This window comes from Lissotriton helveticus, chromosome 9 (assembly GCF_964261635.1).
Source record: "Lissotriton helveticus chromosome 9, aLisHel1.1, whole genome shotgun sequence".
NCBI classification, from domain to species: Eukaryota; Metazoa; Chordata; class Amphibia; order Caudata; family Salamandridae; genus Lissotriton; species Lissotriton helveticus.
This window is the reverse complement of record NC_136070.1, coordinates 1,118,594,784-1,118,617,980: the sequence shown is the minus strand read 5'-3', so window position 1 is coordinate 1,118,617,980 and position 23,197 is coordinate 1,118,594,784. Positions and strand designations below refer to the sequence as shown.

General features: G+C 43.0%; 1 protein-coding gene across 6 annotated transcripts in view; it reads right to left on the bottom strand.

The window, feature by feature from the left end:
- The window catches only part of PTPRG (protein tyrosine phosphatase receptor type G), a 1,220,925-nt gene that overhangs the window by 190,137 nt on the left and 1,007,591 nt on the right, over positions 1–23,197 (bottom strand). For all 6 annotated transcript variants that reach the window (XM_078661520.1, XM_078661521.1, XM_078661522.1 and 3 more), the window contains 3 exons: positions 7,320–7,402; positions 6,940–7,074; positions 6,536–6,670 (listed from right to left, as the gene is read on the bottom strand). In XM_078661520.1, the coding sequence (XP_078517646.1) occupies positions 6,536–6,670; positions 6,940–7,074; positions 7,320–7,402 (353 nt within the window). The remainder of the gene's footprint in view (positions 1–6,535; positions 6,671–6,939; positions 7,075–7,319; positions 7,403–23,197) is intronic.

Sequence of the window (23,197 nt, the reverse complement as noted above, 5' to 3'; positions counted from 1 at the left end):
GCCAATACAACAACACTAATATTGTTTGTTGTTTTACCCATTTTATACATTGCATTCACTCATATACACCAGATTGTACAAATGTAAAGATATTATTAAAAATAGAATTAATTTAAAATACATGAAATTGAAAATAGTCATATACATTTTGACGTTGCATGCACCCACGCACACCCCATTGAAGAAATATCAATAATTGAATATAAAAAATAAAATTATGGAAAAAAGGCCTAGTGCAGGCATCTGTAAAAAGCATATCACCCCAAAAGTGAAACATGGTTGTTTTGCCAACTGCTTTTAGCTTTGCAGCACCAGTAAAATAAAAATACATCTTTTTACAAGAGACACAATGGTGTTGTGCCATTCCACTGACGCACACATCGGCACACGTACGCCCCCCTGTGGAATGATGCAAGCACCATTTGCTTTCACTTTTTAAATAATGATAAAAAAATCAAGTTAAGAACTGCAGATATCCCGTGTTAGGGGGGGCAACAGAGAGGGATGTGGGGAAGGGGAAAAACTGCATATGGACAGCAGTGGGATAAGCACAAGAGGGAGAGAACACCAGAGAAGTACATGTGCAAGAAAGGGCAACATGTGGAGGGGGGGAGCACACCGACAAGAGAAAGATTTGCAGGCAGGAGGGAAGAGAAGCACACAGATAAAAGACAGTTCAACTGTGTTGGAGGATTTAGCAAAGCACACAAGGGAGACAGGTCAATAACACACATGCACTCTGGATAAGTGCTTAGCAAAAAAGAAGTTCCCTAAAGGTGAGCAGTGGAATGACACAAGTAAAGAGGTTATGTTCCAGGGAAGGGAGAAACACAAGATGGACAAGCCAAGTCATCAAGTAAGAAGCAATCAAATAAGAGCGACATTAAAGTAAACAAATGATAAGCAATGGGGGCTTTAAGCCCACTCTAAGATCTTGGCAATTTGACAATGTAACTCTGGCAACCAGAGAGCTTTAGCTGTCCGATCGGCTCAACCTTAAAATGAAATGGCAGACAAACAAAGAAACATACAAATATGAAAGTGTTTGTGACTAATAAAACATGACTAACACCACATCGAACAATAAGTTTCATGCACTGAAATATACATCGTAACACAATGCATGTCCCAAGCATACACAGTGTGTGGGCACGATTTATAAGTTACAATAGTAATGTTTGTCAGGTGAGTGGTGCCAGTTTCCCTCTTCTTTTCAATGTATAGTTCTCCGTAGTATAGGATGAGATCTCCCAAGCAGAACTATGTTTGTGTGATGAATCCCTAAAATATGCCAGTAAAGTTACTAATAACTTAACATATCATTTCAAGCTGCATTTTTTCTGAACCCATTAAGCAATATGGTGGGAGAATATATTAGGTGATTTACACCTAAGCATATGCATCCATCTAGAAGTGAGGAGATCGCTGCAGGTAGATTTGCCTTTGTGAGCGTGATCTAGAAGTAATCCAGGATTAAGCCAGCTACTCATAGAAAAATCTTTATGACCTGGGCCCTTTGTGTTCCACCAAGAAATAACTTTCTTCACATTTCCTAGAATGAGAGTCCTCTTACGGTTGAAGAGGATGATATTTCTGGCCCTTTACTGGCAGGATGTGAGACAAATGTTTTGGCAAGTGAGAGCATTAGTAGCTGTGGGCTACTTTTGCTGATCGGTAGTAATAGTATTCAAAATTTTACATTTAATGTTCAATTACTGCATTGTGCACATAATCTTTGTGTTTACGTTTTACTTTCTCATTCAATCAATCAATATATTGTTTATTTCAGATTACAATCCTTAAAGCACTCTTTAAAAGCATTGTAGAATACGGTTTAAGAATAATAAAATAACTTAAAAACAAGAGCATATTCTGATATAAAAATAGTCTATTACAACTAACTCACATTTACAATACTAATATAGCACTGTTAGCCGCATTATAGCTATTGAAACAAGGCAGTAGTACTCCAAGTTGTGAAACACAACAGACCTCAATTCGTTGTATATGCGTATCTTAACTAAAGCATGAAAGAGCATGGCACAAAAACACTGATTTCACAACCCTTCCCTCTCGTGGACCAGTAGCCTCAGCCTCAAGTGATTGTGTAGGTGTCCCTTCTAATCGCTTGCAGATTAGCCAGGCTGCCTGTAGATACTTGGCAATACCAATTACGATCACTTCTCTTGTGTCGGACCTAAGAATTCTCAGAGCTATATCCAGGAACCTAAGACCAATAAGATTGTATAATGGAGTAATCCATTTCTTGTGTGGGGCTCAATATGCAGTGCAGAAGAATAAAAAGTTGAAAATTGACTCAGAGGAGGTATTGCAGCCTGGGTATGCTATGTATGTGCTATAGGACATCTCCCATTTAAATGTGAATTGGGCCAGTGGGAGTGTCCCATACCTGAACTTCAAGTACAGCGATCTAGGTAATGAAACGTGTATGGAATCGAGTGCTGCTTCATATGATGAGATAATGTTGAAGTCAAGGCACTGGTCTGATAAGCTACCAGTCTTACTTGTTTTGATCTTATCACCCCAAAGGTAATCACTGCATAGATCCTTAATCTCTTGATGTGAATAGCAGAAAGTGGCTTCTGTGGTGGCCGAGAGATTTGAGGCCTAGAGCATATAGCATCTTCTATACATGTAGCAGCCATTTGATACTTAAACGGCCTGCTGTTTCTAAAAGCTTCCTCATTGCTTTCCTGTAGGCTCTAGTTAAGGTGTTGACCATAGTCTGGGCACAAAAATTAGAGGTCTCGACTTTTTGGTAGAGGAGGTCGGTCTGTAACTCCCTGGTTTGTCTCAATGCCTTTTCCTATTGATAGGGACGATGTCACCCCCTCGCCAGGAAACAGGGTACAGCCCTCCCTTCAAAATTGCTCTAGACAGGATGTTTAAGTAGGTCACCCAGATGCCTGGCTTAGAGGCGTAAAGAGGCGTAAAGATCAACTGGTACACAGTCTTGGCCTGGTACCTTTTTGGCAACAGGTGATTTGAGTGCAGTAAGTGAGTCAGTGTAAGATATCTCAAGGGCGTCTTGTTGACCTGGTGGATTGCCCCAGGAAGCTAGTCATAACTTTGCTGTTCCCCTCAGCTTTTGCCAGGGAGTGTAGCTTTTTGTAATGATGAACCCACAATTCTGGTTATATATGGAAAGCAACTACATCAATAGGTGAGGTGCTGCCATGCGCAATAATACTCCAGAATATTTTGGAATCTCTTGTTCTCACTTTTTTTTATCCCTCCCTGAATCTTTTGATAAAATGTCCATCAATTTTATGAACAAGTCTTTGTGAATGGTTATTATTGATTTAGGCGGTGGGGGGGCACCACAATCAATGAATATATCCATCTTCTGCAGGACATAAATGTGAGCCTCCACAAACTCCCACTTAAGGGCCTTGATACAGCAATATTACCCAAAATGCAAGGTTTTACTTATTTAGGGGTGGGGATAATCAAGACAGATAATTCAAGATCCAAAGCGTTGTGGTCGCTATCCCATCTTTCTAGGACTCTCACATCTACTATGCTCGACCAGAGACAGCAATAGGACATAATCAATTCTGGTTCCACTGTTGGCTCGATTTTATGTAGGAGCGCCCTGTTATTCCGAAAGGGATCTACCATTACACGCTCTTAGCCAACACCTTAATGTAATGCCCAATAATTAGAGAGCAAGGGCTGAGCTTCGTTGTTTTGGTGATGCCAGATTTTGGGATTGACCGTTGTTCGTTTTCCTCGACGGTTAGGGATGCGTCACCATTGATCAGTGGTTTGAATGTCAGATTAAAGTCCCCAACAGCTATCATAGGTGCTTCTGGGGGAAAGAGACTCAACTGATTGTCTAGAAGCGGGAGAGTTGGCGATTCTCTACAGATGCTCATCGGTCTATTGTAGATGTTGAACAAATAAAGAAATGCAAATAAGAACGAAAATGAAAGACGGGGTGATGCAAGAAAGATGGGGGAAAAAGTGAAGGATGGAAGAAATTAAAGAAAAATAAAAGGAAGTAATAAAGTGAGGAGAAAACAGAAGAATGACACAGGGAAAGGAGTGGAGGATAGAGGAAGAAAGGAAAATAGAAGGAGAAAAGGAAGAAAATCGAATGAAAAGAGAATAATGGATGGAATAAAGGAACATTGAATGGAACAAAGTCCAAATAAAGAAATAAAGAAAGCATAATTAAGAGGAAAACGATAGTGCAGAGGAAGAGAGAAAAAAGTGAAGTTTGGAGGAAGGAAGGGAAGAGGAAGGAAAAAAGAAACAAGGAAGAATAAAAGAAAAAACTTAAGGAAGCAGTAAGGGAGAATAGAAGTAATAAGGAAGAAATCAGCAAGGGTATAAGAAAGAAAGCAAGGAAGAAAAGATGGTAAATAAGAAAAGGGAGATACAAGAAAGTGTGAAAGGGAAGAGGAAAGAAAAACTGAAGGGAACAACGAAGGAAGGAAAGAAGAAATAATGGTTAAGAAAGAAAGGAAGTAGTGGGAGGAAGAAATTGAAAAAGAAAGGAAGAATAAAAGGAAGGAAACAAAGAAAAAGCAAGAAGAGAGGTCGGGTAGAGGGTAATGAGTAATAAAAAAATATTAATGAAGGAAAATGAAAGACAACAAAGAAAATCAAAGAGTAGGAAGAAAACAGGAGGCATAAGAAAGGGAAGATGAATGCAAAGGAATCAAAGAAAGGGTGAGAAGGAAGAAAGAGAACAATAAAGTGTAAATAGAATTATATAGGAAATCCTTGGGGTAAATCTGGCCCTAGAGTAAGGAGGCCATCCTGCACATATCTTCGTCATCCTTAGCCCATTTCAGAGCCAACTCTGGCTTAGTGGCGACCGGCTCTATCATCGGACAGAAAAACGTATAGTTTATAAGCAATTGTTTTCACAGTTTACTTGGGGAATGAACTATCCAAACCTAGGAAGGATAGGGCTTGCTGAAGGGTGGTCCTGTACTAGAGTGCTGCCAGTGAAGATCACCCATCCTATTGCCGCTGCCCTGTGGATTGCCTTAATTTCCTGGACACCATAGATGAAAACCACATTTCATATTTTCCTTGTGTACACCAAACAACCAAAGTAACCTAACTTGTAGGACCTTCCCTTTAACACTCTTCAGCTTCTGGTGAGGCTCATCGGGAGGATCCTTTAATGAAAACATCAGAAGTACTTGCAGTGTACACAGAATCAACCACCATAATATTGCGTCAACCATTTACGGTTGGATGCATTCACATTGTATTCATTCAGTTACAACTGATTGCTGACCTTAATGCAGGATTGAGTGTTTGAGTTTTCAAACCAAAAGACTGTCACATAACCTTTTACTTCAATCTGATCCTGAGAGCTATCCATTTCTGAGTTTTGTGCTCCCCCGTATACGTCTTTCTGTACCTACCCTCCACTGAATTTGCTATGCATTCCTGCGCCCATGAGCTATCCATACTGAAATCTGCAGCCTTTAGTTTTTACTGAGCATTAAAATACCATTCCTAAGCCTGTCAATGGCTTCAGTTTAAAGTTGAACAGCTAGAATAGTTTAAATCACCATTAAATAGTTAAAAACAAGCAAACAAAAGTAGGTTAAACAAGAGTCACTGAAAAAATAAGTTAAAAAGTCTATAATCCTAAATTAAATGCACACAAGTACAACGTCAATTAAAATCAATACATTTACAGAAAACAATAAAGGCGCTGCACTCCCTTATCAAAATATAATTTCAAAACAAGCTGATAAACTCATTTTACCATGAGCATGGGCAAGTCCTTAAATTGATTCATTCTTTCGCATGTCTGAACATTCCCTCCCTCAGCATGTTTGTAACCTCTTCCAGAGTCTACATACTGTCATTTCCTTCTTCAGTTACCAATTCATGAGTTCATGAATTAATGCTGCTTGGCTTAGTCCTGACCCAGGGTCACCCTATTCCTATCAGAACTATACATGTTTATTTCTTCCCAAGAGACTGCTTCAGTTATCTTGCCATCCTAACGCAGATTGCTTCCCGACATTCTTGTGACGCTCGACCTCAGTCTCACCCTTACTCTCAACCCTTAGTGGACACAATATACTACTTGTAAAATCGTTTACACGCTCTCTAACTTTAAAAGATTGTCAACACCAACGGGGAATTTGAATGACTTTAAAAGTTTCTACCTTTCATCCCTGTAACTTTAAATTCCTTTCTGCGTATTAATTTTGCGACACTTAAAAAATTCACCTAAACTCCTTTTCCCCCCAATTATTTTTGTCAAAAGGCGAGCAGCTGGAAACCGCATTGGTTACATTGACTGAAGGCCAAGTTTATGGCACTTGAATTTCACCATACATTTTTTGCCACACTTAAGATAAAAAGATTGTTCGCATAAAAGTTTCTCAGATGGTTAGTTCCTCCTATAAAAGTGAAACTGTCTTATGCTTTACCAATTTTATCTGTAGGTTTTATCTGGGCACATTTTCATAACCATTGCATACTAAATAACAGTTAGGGTACATGCGCCCTCATTTTTCGCAGCATTGCTTACCTTTTTCATTTTCACATTCCTGATTGCAAAGCGGCGAAGTGTGTAGCATGCGTGTACTTTTGTGCTCTTCAGGGTGACAATTACATTTCCATATTCTTCGCTGTTCTCCGTGGGCCAGTACTGATCACATTTTCTCTAGCAAAAGAAAAGGCAGCATAATTCAGTATGCAATATCTCCTATTTAAGTGCCATGAAGTGATACAGAGTGCAGGCCCAGAGTACATACAGCAATTCAGCCCCCACTTGACACACACTTTACGGGGAGATGTAATAGCAGACAGACGGTATAGAGAAATGCCATGTACCCATCCCAGGTAATGTCTGCATTAAGAGCCATCACCGAGAGTGCAGACCCTGTCTGTGCGAGATTACATGTAAAAGGGCACATCCGAAGAAGCACTTACCCTTCCCTTTTCGACAAGGTTAGTGATCATGACGATGATTCCAGTGTTTTGCTCCCAAATCATCCTCCAGAAGTCTTCAAATGTGGGCTTTAAAGGTCCCTGGGTAGCAATGTAGGCTTTTGCTTTGTTGTATCCCTTCAAAGACAACCGAGATATAAAGGCCAAAGCTATTTCTTTGCAAACTCGATTAATAATTTACAGAGAGCAGGAAGAATGCGCATAATAGACTGAAATGCATGCAGGTCTGTCAATGTGCTTTTCGGGGGGGGGGGGGGGGGCAGAGGGAACGTTCTTCCAACTAACACAGTCTCTATAGTTTAAAAAAACCGAAATTGATCATGCAGTAAAGAGAAGCACCATGAAGAAAGCTTCGGACTTACATCCACATAGTTGGCATTAATGAATTCACTGTGCTTTGAATCCTTTCCTGGTAAAGGTCTTAGCTTTACTCTACTGTGATCATCTACAGGGAAACAGAACATAGAGGGGAAAAAAAGCTTACAAAAGGTTTTTATTCATGAATGCATCTAGTGCTGATCATAGTGTAATTTAAATCACGGTGTAATTTAACATGCTAGGAATAATGGCAGATGTAAAAAAACACACACGCATCTTTCTGCTTTTCTGTAATTCGTGGAATGATCAAAATGTGGCCAGGTAGGCGCCGCTGTCTCAAGAATACTTACCATTACCCAAAAACTCCAATGTCACAACAATGTAATGATCCATTTTTATTTCTTTGGGTTAGGGGTCGTAAGACCCCTGGCCGTATTGATGATCATTTCACACAATAAAAAACATTGTATAATATTTTACACAATAACCACATTATTTACATCTAGCTTACAAATGTGACCCATCCTTAAGAGACTCTAGTACATGGGAATCACCTAACCATAACTACCTTGTTCCTGTGAAACCAGCAAAATATTCCATAACCGTTCCAAATTTCCAAATGAGATCAAGACTGGCTCTGCCCCTTCTTTTTACCCCTTCCTCTGTCCCAAAAGATGGGGTCCTCCTTAGGGGAGGGACCCACCTTCTATATCCCCTCCCTACTGGGAGGTTTCCCACCTTGGAATTTCTAGTGCAGGGGGGCCCGGCTGCCCTTAGGATACCTACTGCGGGCAATCCCTACAACCAAGTTTGCCATCCCCAAAGGCCCAGTGCTAGATTGAGTCCAAATGCGCCTGCACGGGTAGGAGATAGGTAAGGAGTGGGTGTCAGCAACTGCCAAGAACCTCCTGCGATCCTGCCACCTCATTTTGACCTGGTGGCAGCACCCCTTGGAGGGTCCAGGGCCGCAGATGTTAAATTTGGTAAAACAGGGTGCCATAAAGGGCCTGAAGTGTCTCCCACCAATCTTGACCTCGCCTGCCAAGCTTAAATACAACAATTCACGAGAATGCAATATATTGACTGCTAAATCGAAGGGATAACAAAAAACCTGATATTACATACCATACCCATGTCATCATACATCACTAGCAAAAAATTGCATCATCATTAAACCTTCATAGCCCCAAAATCCTGTAAGCACCCCCTGTGGGCTCAGGCAATGCAGCAAAGAGGGGCCCACAAACAGCTGGCAGCACGTGGTTCCTGTGGGGGGTGAGGTGTCCTGTCCATGGTGCCCACCTCTTCCCTGGCCGCTAGCAGGAAACAAGAGACCTGCTGGCAGCCGCTTAAATGTGGGCAGGATCAATCCATGCTGCCCCGGAAGCACTTTAGTGCTTCCAGGGCAGGGACCACCAGGACCCAGCCATAGGTGCCCCCCCCCCCACTCCAAGGCAAGATGGCCCCCCTCCCCCCCCCCCCACACCATATTGACTGCTCTTCTGAGATGGGGAGAGCCTCCGTTATTCATCATGGTACCACAGTTTCGCTGAATCTTTTTGATTGATTGTGACCTTCTAAGCACTGCAATCATTAGAAATGGATACACCTTTGGCATAAAGCCCAGCTGATGTTTTTTAGTAAGCACATGTGAGAAATGTGGAGTATATTAATGAATGGGTTAAATTAGAATTATTCAGCAAAAGTGAGCTCTGTGCTGCCCAATCATCTTGAGGAAGCAAGAAACAAAACAAACATTGTTTTGTACTGGTAACAGAGCGACGGAACACGAGGGACTTCAAGTGATAAGGAGAATGCTATTATTGGTGGCTGCATTTAAGACAGCATTCTTTTAGGGTGTGATTGTCAGATTTGATTTAAATAAGACAGGCCTTGTTCTAACTCTGAATTAACTGATGGGGAAGGGATTGGCACTCAATGTTATCATTAGAACGTCTGAGGAATGAAGATCACGTGTTGCTATCCAGCATCCATGAAATCGTGAAATAAATTAACTCTTTGCAGCTGAATTCTAGCTTTAAATTGTTCTCGGTTGTAGTTGACCAGCATCCATGAAATCGTGAAATAAATGCGAATTCTAGATTTACATCGTTCTGGGTCACCGAAACAACTATGTATTAGGAAACTGAAGCTATCCTTGCAGAATGGATCTGCACAGAAGGGCTTCATTCCTGATGACTTTGTATCCTGTTCCTGTGGCATTGAGTCCTTTTCTATCAAATATCAATTTTGAGTACAGATTAGAGTCGTCTTTTTTTCCGCCAATGGAATTCTGTATGTAAACTGGCTGTGTTTAACAATCTAACCTCTGCATGCAAGTATTGCAGGAGTCAGCTTCATGACTACTGCTCTCTACTCTAATCAATGTAAATAAATATTGGAATATCCAGTGGACTCTCATTGTCCTCTGCACGCATGCAGATGTCAGCTGAATCTGAATTTACATACATCATTCTCCAAGAGCATTATCAATCAGATCTCTGCATTAGATAAGAGGCTACAGCAGCTGGTGGACATGTGTACATCTCCATGAGTTGCACAAGAATGCAACCGCGTCTAATGCACACCACGGGAGCTGGGCTATGACTTCCATGTAGCGATATGGGAAGGTGACTGCATCTATGAAAGGAGGGGGGTGTTATTCAGGGACTACATCCCCCTTGCGGAGATGATCATTCCACTGAAATATTAAGGGGGAAGGTGAGCTTCAACACGTAAGACAAAAGTTTAAGAGCGAGTGCTTGTCTCTGCCTGCGATGCATTCGCTGTATGGACACAGCCCACACCACCAGTGTGTTGCAGACTCATGCTTTGAGATCGAACAAAGTTTGTAGCACCCTACCACTCTGCAATAAGGCCTACTGACATGACTACATTATGAAAACCATCCATTGAAGGGAGCAGTCAGGGTATTTTTGTAATTAGGTCAACAGTCACTGAACTGCTTTGGCTAGAATCGGGCCTGCCCCAGGAAAATCACTAATGGCTATGGTGCATTAACACATTTGATCCATGCAGTAACTGCGGCAATATACAGTTGCACTCGTGGAATACATGACGTACATCATCAAATTCAGGTATATGACACAGCCTCCGTAATAAGAATTTGCAGAGGATGCCTCCTCACTACATCATTTAATTTTGGTAAGCCCGTTCAGAACATTACTATATTTAAGGGTATCCGTTCTTCAAATTGTAAACTAAAATGTTGGTGGACACTTGATATTTCCAAGGAAGTTCCACCTCACTTAATATGGTTAATTTGCAAGCTTACTGAATGCAGCCCTATAGGTGATAATCACATGTGCTACATTTACCAGGCAACAAAAGCAGACAATATAGAGGACGTGTGTGACGAGAGACGGTCCATAGTAGAACAAAACACTGGTGTCAGAAGTGCAAAGGAAAAGGAAACAATGTTAGCCAAAACAGAACAGAAATGTATTTATCAAAAATCACACCAATGGAAAATAATCAAACAAAAACATATGGGATGTAAACCACATGTACTAACTGAAAAACAATGTGCAAAAGGAGAGTGCTGCGAGAGATCATTACAGCTATCACACGACGGAGTAGTTCTGGCCCCGATAACGTAATCTAGGCGGTATGTCTAATCAACACACTGACTCTGCTGCTGATTCGGTCAAATGAATTGGAATTTGATTGCTCTGAGAAACCAAGGGAGACAGGCAGTCCACGTCTATCTCCCTGCACCTGGAATAGTGTCTACCACACTTAGGGTGCTATCTCAGGAATCCATCAACCGCAGAGTTAGAGTGACTGCCATGGTGTATGACTTCTCAAAGGCTTCAGAGAAGTGAAAAAAATAGGTGAGAACGTGATAGAGGATGAAATGCATAACTATAAGAAATTAGAAAGTAATTATAAATTAATTAGATATCTTGATGATTATTAGTACTGTGAAACTGCCAGCAAGATCAACTAGTGGGTGTGCCATGAAGAGAAACAGTATCAAACTGACAATTTGTAATGTTGAAATATGGAAGAGAAGGTAGAATATAAAGAGAGAGACGACAGTGACATTGAAAACGAGGCAGATTAGAAAGGCACATTTTAAACAGAGGCGCCACTTCTTTTTCTTCAAGACAAATTATGTGACAATACAGTTTATTTATTTATTTTGAAAGTTTTATATAGCGCGAACAAGATCTTTGCAGATATCAGAGCGCTTTACAAGGGCATGGGGATAAAAAATACAGAGTAATAAAGCGTATATACAAAGTAATATATGAGGTAGTTAGGTACAAGGTGCTAGTTACATAGGTGGGTCAAAGGACATGAGGTAGGTCACAGGTGAGGTAGTGTCGGTACACAGTGTATAGACAAACAATTGCGTCAATAGTATAAAGTGCAATAATAAGGAGCATATACTTGCTTAAGCGTGTTTAGAATATTTAGAGTTTAAAGGTGGGCACAGTTGAGGTGGGTGTGAGCAGGGTGTATAGTCCCACAGGTGCGACAGTAGTAGGGAAGTAAGGAACGTTGAGGTGGAGAGGGTAAAGTGTGCAAAGTCAACCAGGTGCGTCAACAATATAACAATATACATAATCAACCAGGTGCGTCAAACATTATAACAAAATACAAAGAGTGAGCGTATACAGTTACGTAATTCGATAATACGGGTGGTACAATAGACCAGGGTCGGGCAGGACTTACAGAGCAGATTCATGAGTGATACGGAATAATAGATCATGTGTATTTTGCCATGAGGATCGCTTTAACTTCCTTCTTAAAGATTGTGTTGGAGGAGATGAGCCTTGTTTCCGGAGGGAGTGAGTTCCAGATCCTGGGTGCCATTCCTGAAAAGGAGCGTTTATAAGTTTTTTCTTTCCGAAATCTTCGAGGTTTTTTCAAAAGATTGTTTGTGCTTCTAGTAGTTCGGGAGCCACCCGAAATTGTCAGCTTTTGAGTGAGGTAGGCGGGTGAATTCAGGTGCACAGCCTTGTGTGTCATGCATGCGATTTTCAGTTGTATTCTGGCTTCAAAAGGTAGCCAGTTCAGTGATTTAAAGTCCGGGGAGATACGCAAGTGTTTTTTTGATCCTGTGACGAGTCTCGCTGCGGCGTTAAGGGACGCTCTTAGGGGTGCCGTTGTAGTTAGGGGGAGCCCGCAGAGGGCGGTGCTACCGTATTCTATGTGCGGGATGACTATAGATTGTACTGCAGTTTGGAAGTCTTTGGCAGGAAGGAAGGGTTTAAGTTTTCTCAGGGTATTGATTTGGAAGTTCGCTCCTTTGGTTGCCTTGCTGATGTGCTGCTGCATGTTGAGATTGGTGTCAAGTGTTATGCCTAAAGATTTTGCTGAGTCTACTACGATGGGCTGTACATTTAGAGCCGTTAAGTGCTTAAGCCATGTTTGAGCCGTGGATATTTTAGCGGGAGGTGAGATCAGGAGGAACTCGGTCTTCAGAGCATTGAGTTTGAGGTGATTCTCAGCAAGCCAGGATTGGGTGTTTCTGATCGTGGTGTTCAGAAGCATGATGTCCTTGGGAGATTGTATTTTGAGATAAAGTTGGGTGTCGTCGGCATACATGTGAAAGTGCACATTAGATGCCTGTAGCAACGTAGTGAGAGGTTCCATAACTAGGTTGAACAGTGTTGGGGAGAGGGAGGATCCTTGAGGGACGCCTAGCGATACAGGTACCGGAGAGGACAGCAGGTTGTTGCTTTTGATTCTTTGTGTCCGGTTGTGTAGAAATGAGGTGAACCACTTTAGAACAGTCCCAGATATGCCCATTCTTGTGTTTAACAGTTCGAGTAAGTTCTCATGTTTAACTGTATCGAATGCTGAGGAGAGATCCAGAAGGATGAGGAGGCAGGTATAGTTTTGGTCTAGGATTTGGAGGGCATCGTCCACTATGTGAGTCATGGCAGTTTCGGTACTGTGCCCTGCTCGGAAGCCTGACTGATGAGCGTTTAGGAGATCAAACTTATCTATGTGTTTAGTCAGTTGTAGTTGTACGCATTTTTCCAACAGTTTAGCGAGAGTGGGAATGTTTGTAATAGGGCGGTAATTGTTTAGATCAGTGGGGTCTGCTGTTGTTTTTTTTAGTAGCGGTGTGACTTGCCCTACTTTGAGGGCGTTGGGGATGGATCCTTGTTGAAGAGAGCTATTGATAATCTTAGACCAGAGTGGGAGAAGCCAAGGGGAAAAGTCTTTTACAGCGTTAGCAGGAAGGGGGTCAGAGAGGTGATTGGAAGGTTTCAAGGTGCTGAGCAGTCTGCCAATTTCTTCTTCGGAGTAGGTGTCAAAGGCTGACCAAGTAGCGTTGTTCTTTGGTTGAGGCACTGCTGTGTGTCGGGGGTTGGAGTACAGGATAGCGTCATTGAGGAGATCGCTTCTTATTCTCTCAGTTTTTTGGATAAAGAAGGCAGAGAAGTCTTCGCAGGAAGGAGTAATGTCCATGGAGCTGAGTGTCTGGGGTTGCTCTTTGGATTGTGTTCTGACTAACTCAAACAGTTTTCTTGGACGGTTTTTAGCTTGGGCGAGCTGGAGGCTGAAGAAGTCTCTTTTTGAGCGTTTTATTTTCCTGAAGTAGGCGTTTCTCTGTATCTTTAGACTTTTTAGGTGCACTGCAGAAGGGGCTGACCTCCAGGTGCGCTCTGCCATTCGCATGGCCCGTCTATCCTCATTGAGGCTACCGTCATACCATGGGTTGGAAGTCTTCTTGGACGAGACTCTTTTCAGTTGCATGGGCGCCGCCTCATTGATTATTGTGGACATAGTATTGAGATAGTAGTCAGTCAGAAGTTGAACGTCTGTAACGCCGGGAGGGGGAAGTAGGCCATTGCAGCTGTTAGGCGGTAGGGAGTTTGGATTGAGTTTCTTCAAGTCTCTTTTCCACACTTTGTGCTTAGGGGGTTGAACTGAGTTAAGTCTGATTTTTTCCTTGATGAGGAAGGAGACAATATAATGATCTGACCAGTGACAAGGTTGGATTGACTCCAGTTGAATAGCGCCCTCTTTGGAGATGATAAGGTCAAGGGTAGAACCTCTCTTATGGGTCGGGCTATTGCATATTTGGTTGAGATCAAGTGCGTTGAGAAAGCTTTTGAGGCTGTTTACCACTGTGTCACTGCTGTCATTCCAGTGGAGATTGTAGTCGCCAAGGAAAATTTGGGTGTGCTGCCGTCCTGAGTTGGCTGATATTGTATCCATGAGTTGTTGGACGAAGGAGAGATTGTCCCCAGGTGGGTGGTATATAATGTGTAGTGAGCATACCGGTTTGCTTTCGCTGATATCGAGGCAGAGGTATTCACAGGAAGTAAGAGAGGGGACGGCCACTTTGGAGACTGAGAGGTTGCTTCTGTAGATGCAGGCAATTCCACCGCCTATCTTTATGGCCCTGTCAAGTCTAATGATACAGTAGTTGGGAGGGACTAGGATATCCAGTATAGGTGTAGAGGAATCAGACAGCCATGTTTCAGTCAGAATGGCTAGGTCCAGTTCCAGGGACATGATGAGGTCGGCGACCTCCGTGGAATGTCTTTGGGCCGATCTGCAGTTGAGAAGTATGCATTTAAGGCTAGGGGTGCAAAGGGTGGAGGACGATTCCGTAATGAGGGGTACATTAGTGAGGTTGTTGGGGACAGCGCCTCTGTTGTTATCCTTTTGGTGCCTGAGGGGGTTAGATATAATCGTTGGGATGGACATGTTGTTGGTAGCTAGTGGCTTTTGGGGACCCGGGTTGTAAGAGTGGAGAAGGGTGTGTACGTCATGGTCAGAGATCGTGTTGGAAGTACGTCTGGGGCGATTGGTGGTATTGCAAGAGGGGGTAGAAGTCCAATGTGGGGAAAGATGTGTGATGAGGCGAGTAGGAGGAGAGGAGGAAGTGTTGTTAGGTGTAGAAGGAGGAGTATTGCGCTTGGTAGTGATGAGATTGCAATTGTTATTGCGATTGTTGGTATTGCGAGGGGGGATAGAGGTCCGGTGTGTGGAGTGTTGTGTGGTAGGGCGAGTAGGAGGTGAGGGGGACGTGGTGTTAGGTGTGGTAAGGGTGGTGATGGGGGGGTGTCTGGGGTGCGTGAAGAGCAACTCTTTAATGGAGTGTAATTCTTCTTTCAATTGGAGGAGGGTAGACATAATAGTGTCCAAGGTGATGATGGGCGCGGTGTTGGGGGGGGGGGGTACTGGCGCTGAACCGGCGAATACCTTGACAGGGGGCAGTCCGGGTGGAGAGGCGGAACTGATGAGGGTGTTGGGGGCGTTGGGGGCGTTAGCGAAAGGGTAGGTGTTGGGAAGCGCATCCGTGCTAGGGGGGGAGGGGAAAAAGGGGGCGATGTGAAGGCTGGCTGTTGTGGGGGAGGAGGTGGGATATTGAGGAGTGAGCGAGGGGGGTGGGAGGTTGAAGGAGGGGTGCAGGCTAGGCGTGGCGGGAGTGCTAAGTGTGGGGGGGGGGGGGCGGAAGTCGGAGAGAGAGTCATGTTGTGTGGGGTGCCATTGGGGGAGGAGGGGTGCTCTGAGAAAAAATGTGCGGGGGAAGGTACGGGAGTGAAAAGTGTGGAGGGGGAGACAGGAGGATGAGCGGAGGTACGAAGGTTAGTAGGGGGGCTGGGAAAGCGAGTGGTGTGTGGAGGGACCAGGTCTATGTCTGTGAATGAGGGGCGGGGAGGGGTAGCTGCGACGGGCAGGTGATTGACTGTGGAGCAGGGTGTGAAGGTGAGGTGTGTGTCTTCTTGCTGCTGAACTGTGTTAGGAGAGTTAAGGGTGGGAGCTGTGACGTTAGGGGAGGTAGGACAGGGGGTGAAATGCGTGTAAGTCCGAGGGTTGGAAAGGTGCTCTTTGAGAGAGGGGAACATGTTGTCAAGTAGTTCCAGGTTCCTGTCTATCGCTTGAATTAAGACAATCCCGTTGTTGTAAATAGTGATGGTAGTTCTGCCTGGGAGGAGTTGAGACGATGTGATGGATAGTGTTAGGCCATGTGCGGATTTCCTGGTGGTGGAGACGGTGAATAGGGTGAGGAACACTTTTTTCCATTGCGCTCTGCGTGTGGTGTGGAAAATGATGTCGGTGTTCAAGGGTCCATTGACCGATGAGAAGTAGGTGTCGGCAAAGGGTGTTTCTGGGTGGGACCTAAGGAAGTCGTGTTTAAAGCGTTTAGTAGCTTTTTTGGTGAGCGCGGAAGGGTAATTTATTTTATGTGTGTGTTTGCCGATGAGCTTCATGTTGGTATGGTAGCAGTGTAGCGCGGGGGTGGGTGAACAGTAGTGATATGCCGGAGCAAGGTGCACATGCAAACACAACAGGTTATCTGGATCAGAAATCAGAAATGGCACTAGCGGGCAGAAAATACACTAGTGCGACGACAAGCATATGTGAGGTAGCAGTTGATGCATTACATGAGAGAGAGGTAAAGTGAATACCGGTAATGCAGTGCGGGTTGCAGAATTGTGTAAAGTGGTAGTGCAGAGTACAATTGGAGGAATAGTTCTGAAAACTATAGACCTAAGATACATGCGGTAGCATAACAGGGGAGATTGTGCAGAGTAGTGCAGTGTACAATTGGGGGAGTAGTTATGTTTACGGGTAAACCTATAAATAATATATAATGAGTATAATACTTGTAAAGCAGAATGCAGATGCAGGCAGTCTGTTACATGACACAGATAGGTGTGCCTCAGAGTACAATAGATCACAGATCCGTAGTTCAGAGTACAGTATTGGTAGTAGTTGGGCTTAGCCTAAAAAGGTGAGTTCTTGATGCACCTCAGATCGTGAAATAAATTGAAAGCCCAGCAACAATGACTAGTCCAAGATGGTGATCCATGAGAGAGACTGTGCCAAAATGGCCGCCACATAGGTGGACAAGAGACATTAGTCCTCTTTTTATTTTCATGCTTTGTGAGCAGTGAGATCAGTTTCGTTTACACACTGTGAGGGAGGCTCATCCCGATGGAACCTCGTGGGCACAGTAGGTGATTTATAGCCTTAGTTTTTTTGTTTTTCAGACTCCCGCCATTTTGTACAATACAGTTGAGAACCGGGAAAATGCACAAATACCTTTTTTTTGTTGTTATTAAAGACTGTGTCCGCTGGGTCCGCTGCACGCTAATGTGCCTCCCCAGTGTCTGCAACTGATTACCAAGCCGGCGTCCCCCGCTCCTCTCAGCCCTCCAGTCCGCTGGGCTTCCTTTACTGCAGAGCGGGCGGGAGAGGGGGGGTGATGTCGTGGCCTCGTCCCGGTGTGCGACCGGCGTCTTCTGGGTGGGGGGGGTCGCTGCTTCAACTCGTGAGTGGAGGCGGGGTCCGGTGTTCGTCCTGGTGCCGGCTATCCCGCGGTGCTCCGCTGCCGTGAGTGTTGTCCGTTGTTCCCTTGTTCCCGAGTAGCGGCCAGCATCTGCCTTTGATCGGGAGGGGGGGAGGGGTCCGGTGCTCGATCCGCTTTGGTCCCGGTGCTGCTGGGGTGATCTGTTGATTACTGGTCCCAGTGCTTCCACTGCGCCGCGAAGAGGGTGTCTGGAGACCTCAGCCGTGGTGTCTGGAGTCCTCTGCTGTGGTGGTGCGAGCGCGGGACAATCCGCAGAGCCGACTCAGCAGGCTCCCCGGGGCTTCAGCTGCGCCGCGATGGGGTGTCTGGAGGCACGGGTCCAGTGGCAGGTTGCGGTGGCTCCGCAGTCGTCAATCACCGATGAAGAGTGCCGGCTCAGCAGGCTCCCAGTTCCTCAGGGTCTGGCCTCCTTCATCAGGTCAGACTCTGTCTCGGTGGGTGCGCGAGGGCTTGAATCCAGTGGCGGCTCAGCCGGCTCCCGCAGCTTCAGGCTCCAACCTCCGTGAGAGGACCCCTCGGGCAATCCAGTTACTTGCCAATCCGATTACTTTTGCTCCAGTTACTTTTCTGCTTCACGTTCCGGCGAGCTGGTGTGTGCTAATAGGGATAAAGCCCAGTATGGGATCCCCAGCACCAGGAGCTCTTCACGGGAGCTCCTGCCAGGCGGCCATCTTGGCTTGATGGATCTTCATTCTGGAGTTGTGCATATTTTTGAAGTTTCAAACAACTCACAGGAAGTGCAAAAGCAAGATATATCACAAAATGTTGTGCTAACCCCATTGAGAGTGTTGAATGTTGCTCAACATTGACCTCATATCTCAAAATTGGCAAAAAAATATTTTAATTTGTTACATCCAAGAGCAAACGTGCCTAGAATGCGGATTTTACTTCCTGGGTAGTGTTGGAAAGTTCTGGTTTTATTAGCGAGACGGAGATAAGTACTCTGCTTAATTTTCTTGTTTTAATCCACATGGCAGCCAGGGTATAAAAAAAAGACTAAGCTTTCCCAGATCCTGTAGGAAGTGAACAACCAATAGAAGAAAGGTATACACCATCAAACAAACAACTAGCATACGTTCTTGCATTAGAGTCATTTAAGGATGGTGAAACAAAATAGAATGGCAGCTCCCAACATGAAATCGACAAAGCTATATGACATTTTTATAGGTGCTTGGAGTATTAGCAAATACAGAAGCTACATACAGAACAATTAAGATGGGAAAAAGGGTGAAAAGAAGCCTGAGGGATAATAACCACCTCGTATCTTAAATAGAATAAGGGCTTTCTAACACTACCTAGTTAGGAAATTCTGTTATTCGTTTTCAAGACCAGAGGCTCATATACACTTCTTTGATGCATACTGACAACTGTAATAGAAGCATGAGGAACTAGCTTCCAATAAAACCTATGGAAACTACTGCCATTAGTCTAATAAACTGTTCTCAGAATTGTATCCAGACAGAGGCTCCTGTCCCCAAGTAAATTATGCCAATGGCATAAAGGTTTAAAACCATCTACCCCTCCCCCCCCAAACAGGCTAAAGTCAGAGAGAACACTGGAACCTGTGGTTTCCTTAAACAAATTACAGGTTAGGAAGAAAGGGCTCTTTAGGACTTTGTTTTATTTTCATTAGTCTTCAAGCACCTACATAAAAACACATTTTTTTATCAGGAAAAAATGGATATTCAACAGTTAGCAAATTATATATTTTTCCTTACACAAGTTATTAAGAGAGGCCCCTAGAGGGAAAACTATCAGGTAGGAAAATCTTAATCTTGGACATAAGAAACTAGCTGCCATTAGAAATTGTTCTGATAGATTCTAAACACAATAGCGTTGTGAATATGGTGGATAACATTTTTAAGACAACAGATTTTTATCAGGCCAAGCAGCAAAGACATGGAAGACAAAAATTACCATCCCAGAGAGGATGATATTCAGTAATAGGCAGATTAGCAAAAGGAAAATTACCAACCAGCATTTGTTCTCCATCAACTCATCTACCAGCATAAATTAAGCCGATATGGATGAACGGCTAAAATGAAAGGTTTATAAGACTTACCCTGGTTAGCTAAGGATGCTAAAAGATATATATCTCGCAGCAATGCACTGATCTATAAGAAAGCACAGAGGGCCACAAAATCCGATGGTATCCAACCAGTCAGGCTTACTTGGACCTACAATAGTCAACATGCGGCACTGAGAAAAATAATCAATCACCACTGGAACTTAATCAAATTAGATCCAGTAATTGGAGAACATATGCCCAATAAACCAATTATCACCTACCGAAAAGCATACTTGTTACAGGATGCTTTAGTTAAATCCAGTCCGGTGGTGATTCCACCTAAAAATTGGCTAGCAGCAAGTAGGGGCTTTAGAAAGTGCTCTAGCTGCAAAGCATGCTCGCAAGGGCTCAATAAAACCAAGTTCCTAACAGCATTCTCCACAGTGCCTCGTAAAATTAACAAACAGTTGACATGTAAGACGGAATATGTGGTTTATGTGCTGGAGTGCCCATGTGGTCTGCAATATATTGGCAGTACCAAATTGCAGGTCCACAAACGGGTACTCCAGCACATTAGGGCCATCAACACCAATGATGCCGCATATCCGGTGGCAAGGCATTTTAAGGAGCACCACAACAATGATAGCGGACTCCTTAGATACTATGCCATAGACTCTGTAGGTCCGTTAAGGAGAGGTGGCAATAGAGAGGGCATCCTAAGGGCACTTGAGACCAGGTATATCCTGGAAATGGACAGCAAGACTCCCAATGGTCTCAACTCCACGGAGGATTTTTATACGTGTCTATAGGAGCTCCTGATAGGTGTTATCCTTAAATATTCGATCTCCCTGTCTGCTCATCTGTGTTTGGTTTAACAAATAATAATGCTTGCTTTGCACGTTATGTTACTGGTGGCCAATACAACTGTATATGAAACAAACAACTAGGTTACTGGTCACCCTTGAGTAACAACATATCCATTTGTTAGTTCCTGTCAGAAGGTGCATCAGGCTGCATGCAAATAATAATTTAGCAAACTATTGTTTTTAATCACCTTTGTTTCAAAATGCATTCGCGTATTACAGTATTATGGTGTCTGGAGGAGTTATGGCAAGTACGTGGAAATGATATTGTTCAATCCTTAAAAACATGCGATTTCCAATTGGTATCTATTAGTCAAAATAGTATTACATGTAGGTGAGGTGAAAAGCATATAAGCCTATGTATCCGATCAATCAACTATCGAATTACATATGTAAATATTGCTATTAAGGCATATGATATCGTTTTGTGTAAATAGTTGTAAATATATGAAATGCTTTGTATGTATTTTATAATGACATAAGATTTTCTTTGTCACGTATTTATCGATTTTACGGATAAAATTGTATTTAAACAGTTATTAATGAAATAGGCAGTACTTGAATGATCTTGTGTCCCTACAATAATCGCAACACGCTGTCAATAATCCAATGTGGATACTCCCCCACAAATCACCTAACCAATCAAATTGTAATATTTTGAATGCACGAGCACTTTAAATTCACGCAACTCTCTCGGTGCGTCATGTGACCAAGGCCTCTGTGCAGGCCGAAACGTTATGCTGCCGTGGTGTACTGAGAAATAAAAGAACTCACCTGCACTCTGGGTCTTCCGTTTTCCTCTTGTTTGATGGCTCTGGATGGTGGGCGCGTCGCTGAGAGGGTACGAGTATGAATATATATATATATATATATATATATATATATATATATATATATATATATATATATATATATATATATATATATATATATATATATATATATATATATATATACTTTAAGTAACAAAAGCTGAAAATGGATCTACATACCTTTCCAAAAGTCAGCTATTCCACACGGACTAAACAGTAAACTCTAAATAAGCCAGAAGCCATAAATTATGATACTTCAGCCTGTGACTAAATACCTCGGGTTACCGAAGCAGTCCCAAAATACTTGTAGCCACAAAGCACATGTTTTTCAGGATTATATTGTGATACTGACCATGTACGTTTCCTCACAAGATTTTGACAGAATGGAATCAGCATTGGACAATCTATTGACAATGGATACCAAACATGAGACTGCCATAACGCAGTTACCAAGGCATGTATTACTTGCTGATATCTCACCTACGCTGGAACACTGGACATTATTCTGAAGTAAGCTATGCTTTGCAGACTCAAGTAATCTGAAGTAATCCATTCAAGGTGGCTTCGAGCTGTGTGGATTACTCATATGGGGCAGGTTCTTCCCAAATGGATATGGATTTGCAACCACCCACACATCCAAACTGAGAGGTAGGGGTTTTGGCGTCAGTATGTCGATTTTTGATTTACCTAATACACGCTCATTATACGAACACTATTGAGGGGTCTGATACTACAGATATTCACAATGAAATGACTGATTCTGATGCATTGGTTTGGTACCACAGGGAAAAATCACAAGTTACAGACATCAACACTTTAACAAGTGAATGGCAAAATTTTTTCCAGTAGAGGTTACATACACTTTACCGGATCCCATGTTTGATCAATCCCTAAACCACCACTTAAACCCAATTGAATGGGTTACATTTGACCACATTGGTAATAATCTCTACAGCAGATTATGTTGAACTGTAGGCAAATGTGTATGCAATATGAAGGGTGCAGGGTGCTCTCAACCTTCCCCAGGTTACAGTTTTACCTCCCCCGCACATATCGAACGACCAAATGATGGTACTATTTCTCCAAGTATTTAAGTAGACCCCAAAAAGGTACTGATCATCTCTCACATTCTTGGGAACTAGGCCGGTGGATGTTATGGGTCATTTAACAAAGAATTTGAGTATCGCAGAGACGTGAGACTAGGTGGTTCACCAATAATCCCTTTCGAATAGGGTGCAAAATGCTCCACAAAATGCTAATGCTTTGGTATTTCTTGAATGAAGAAATGGATTTGCTCTCAAAATGGACCACAATCTAGGCACCATCTCCAGCACAGAGACAAACAATGAAGCTGAAGGTCTTTAGTTTGAAGCCTTTTATAAAGGCAAAGGAAAAAAAGTCTGAACATTCACTTCTCTGGACAAGGCGCAACCATCCCAAATTACGGTGTTGGATTCCTATTTTTGCAAAAGGTGCTCAAGGCAGGACTCCCTGTACTAGTCACTTCCACAAATGTCACTCTTGGTTCAGAGGTTCCTACTTCTTTCAAAAAGACTGCAGACCTCATTAGTTCCAATAGAGGGGCTTCCATCATTGATTTAGAACAGGAGTATCCTTCTCCAAAGGCAAGGCATATCCTTTCCGACCACTTAATTGCATTGCTTCTCTCTTTTTCTTTTTTTTTTTTTTTTAAGACAAAAGGAAAGAAATTTCATCAGACCCTTGTAAGTTTTACACTAAGTGTTAAAGCAAGTCTAGGGGGCTCAGTGCTACCACAGCAAAAGTATACATATTTTTTTACGTTCAGAGTCCAGGCAAAGCTGACAAATCCTGCAGAAAGGACATATTTAGCCCTAGACAGGGCTTGTGAAATGGATGTATCCTTATTGTTAGAGATACTTTAAAGAAAGAGGACACATTTTAACAA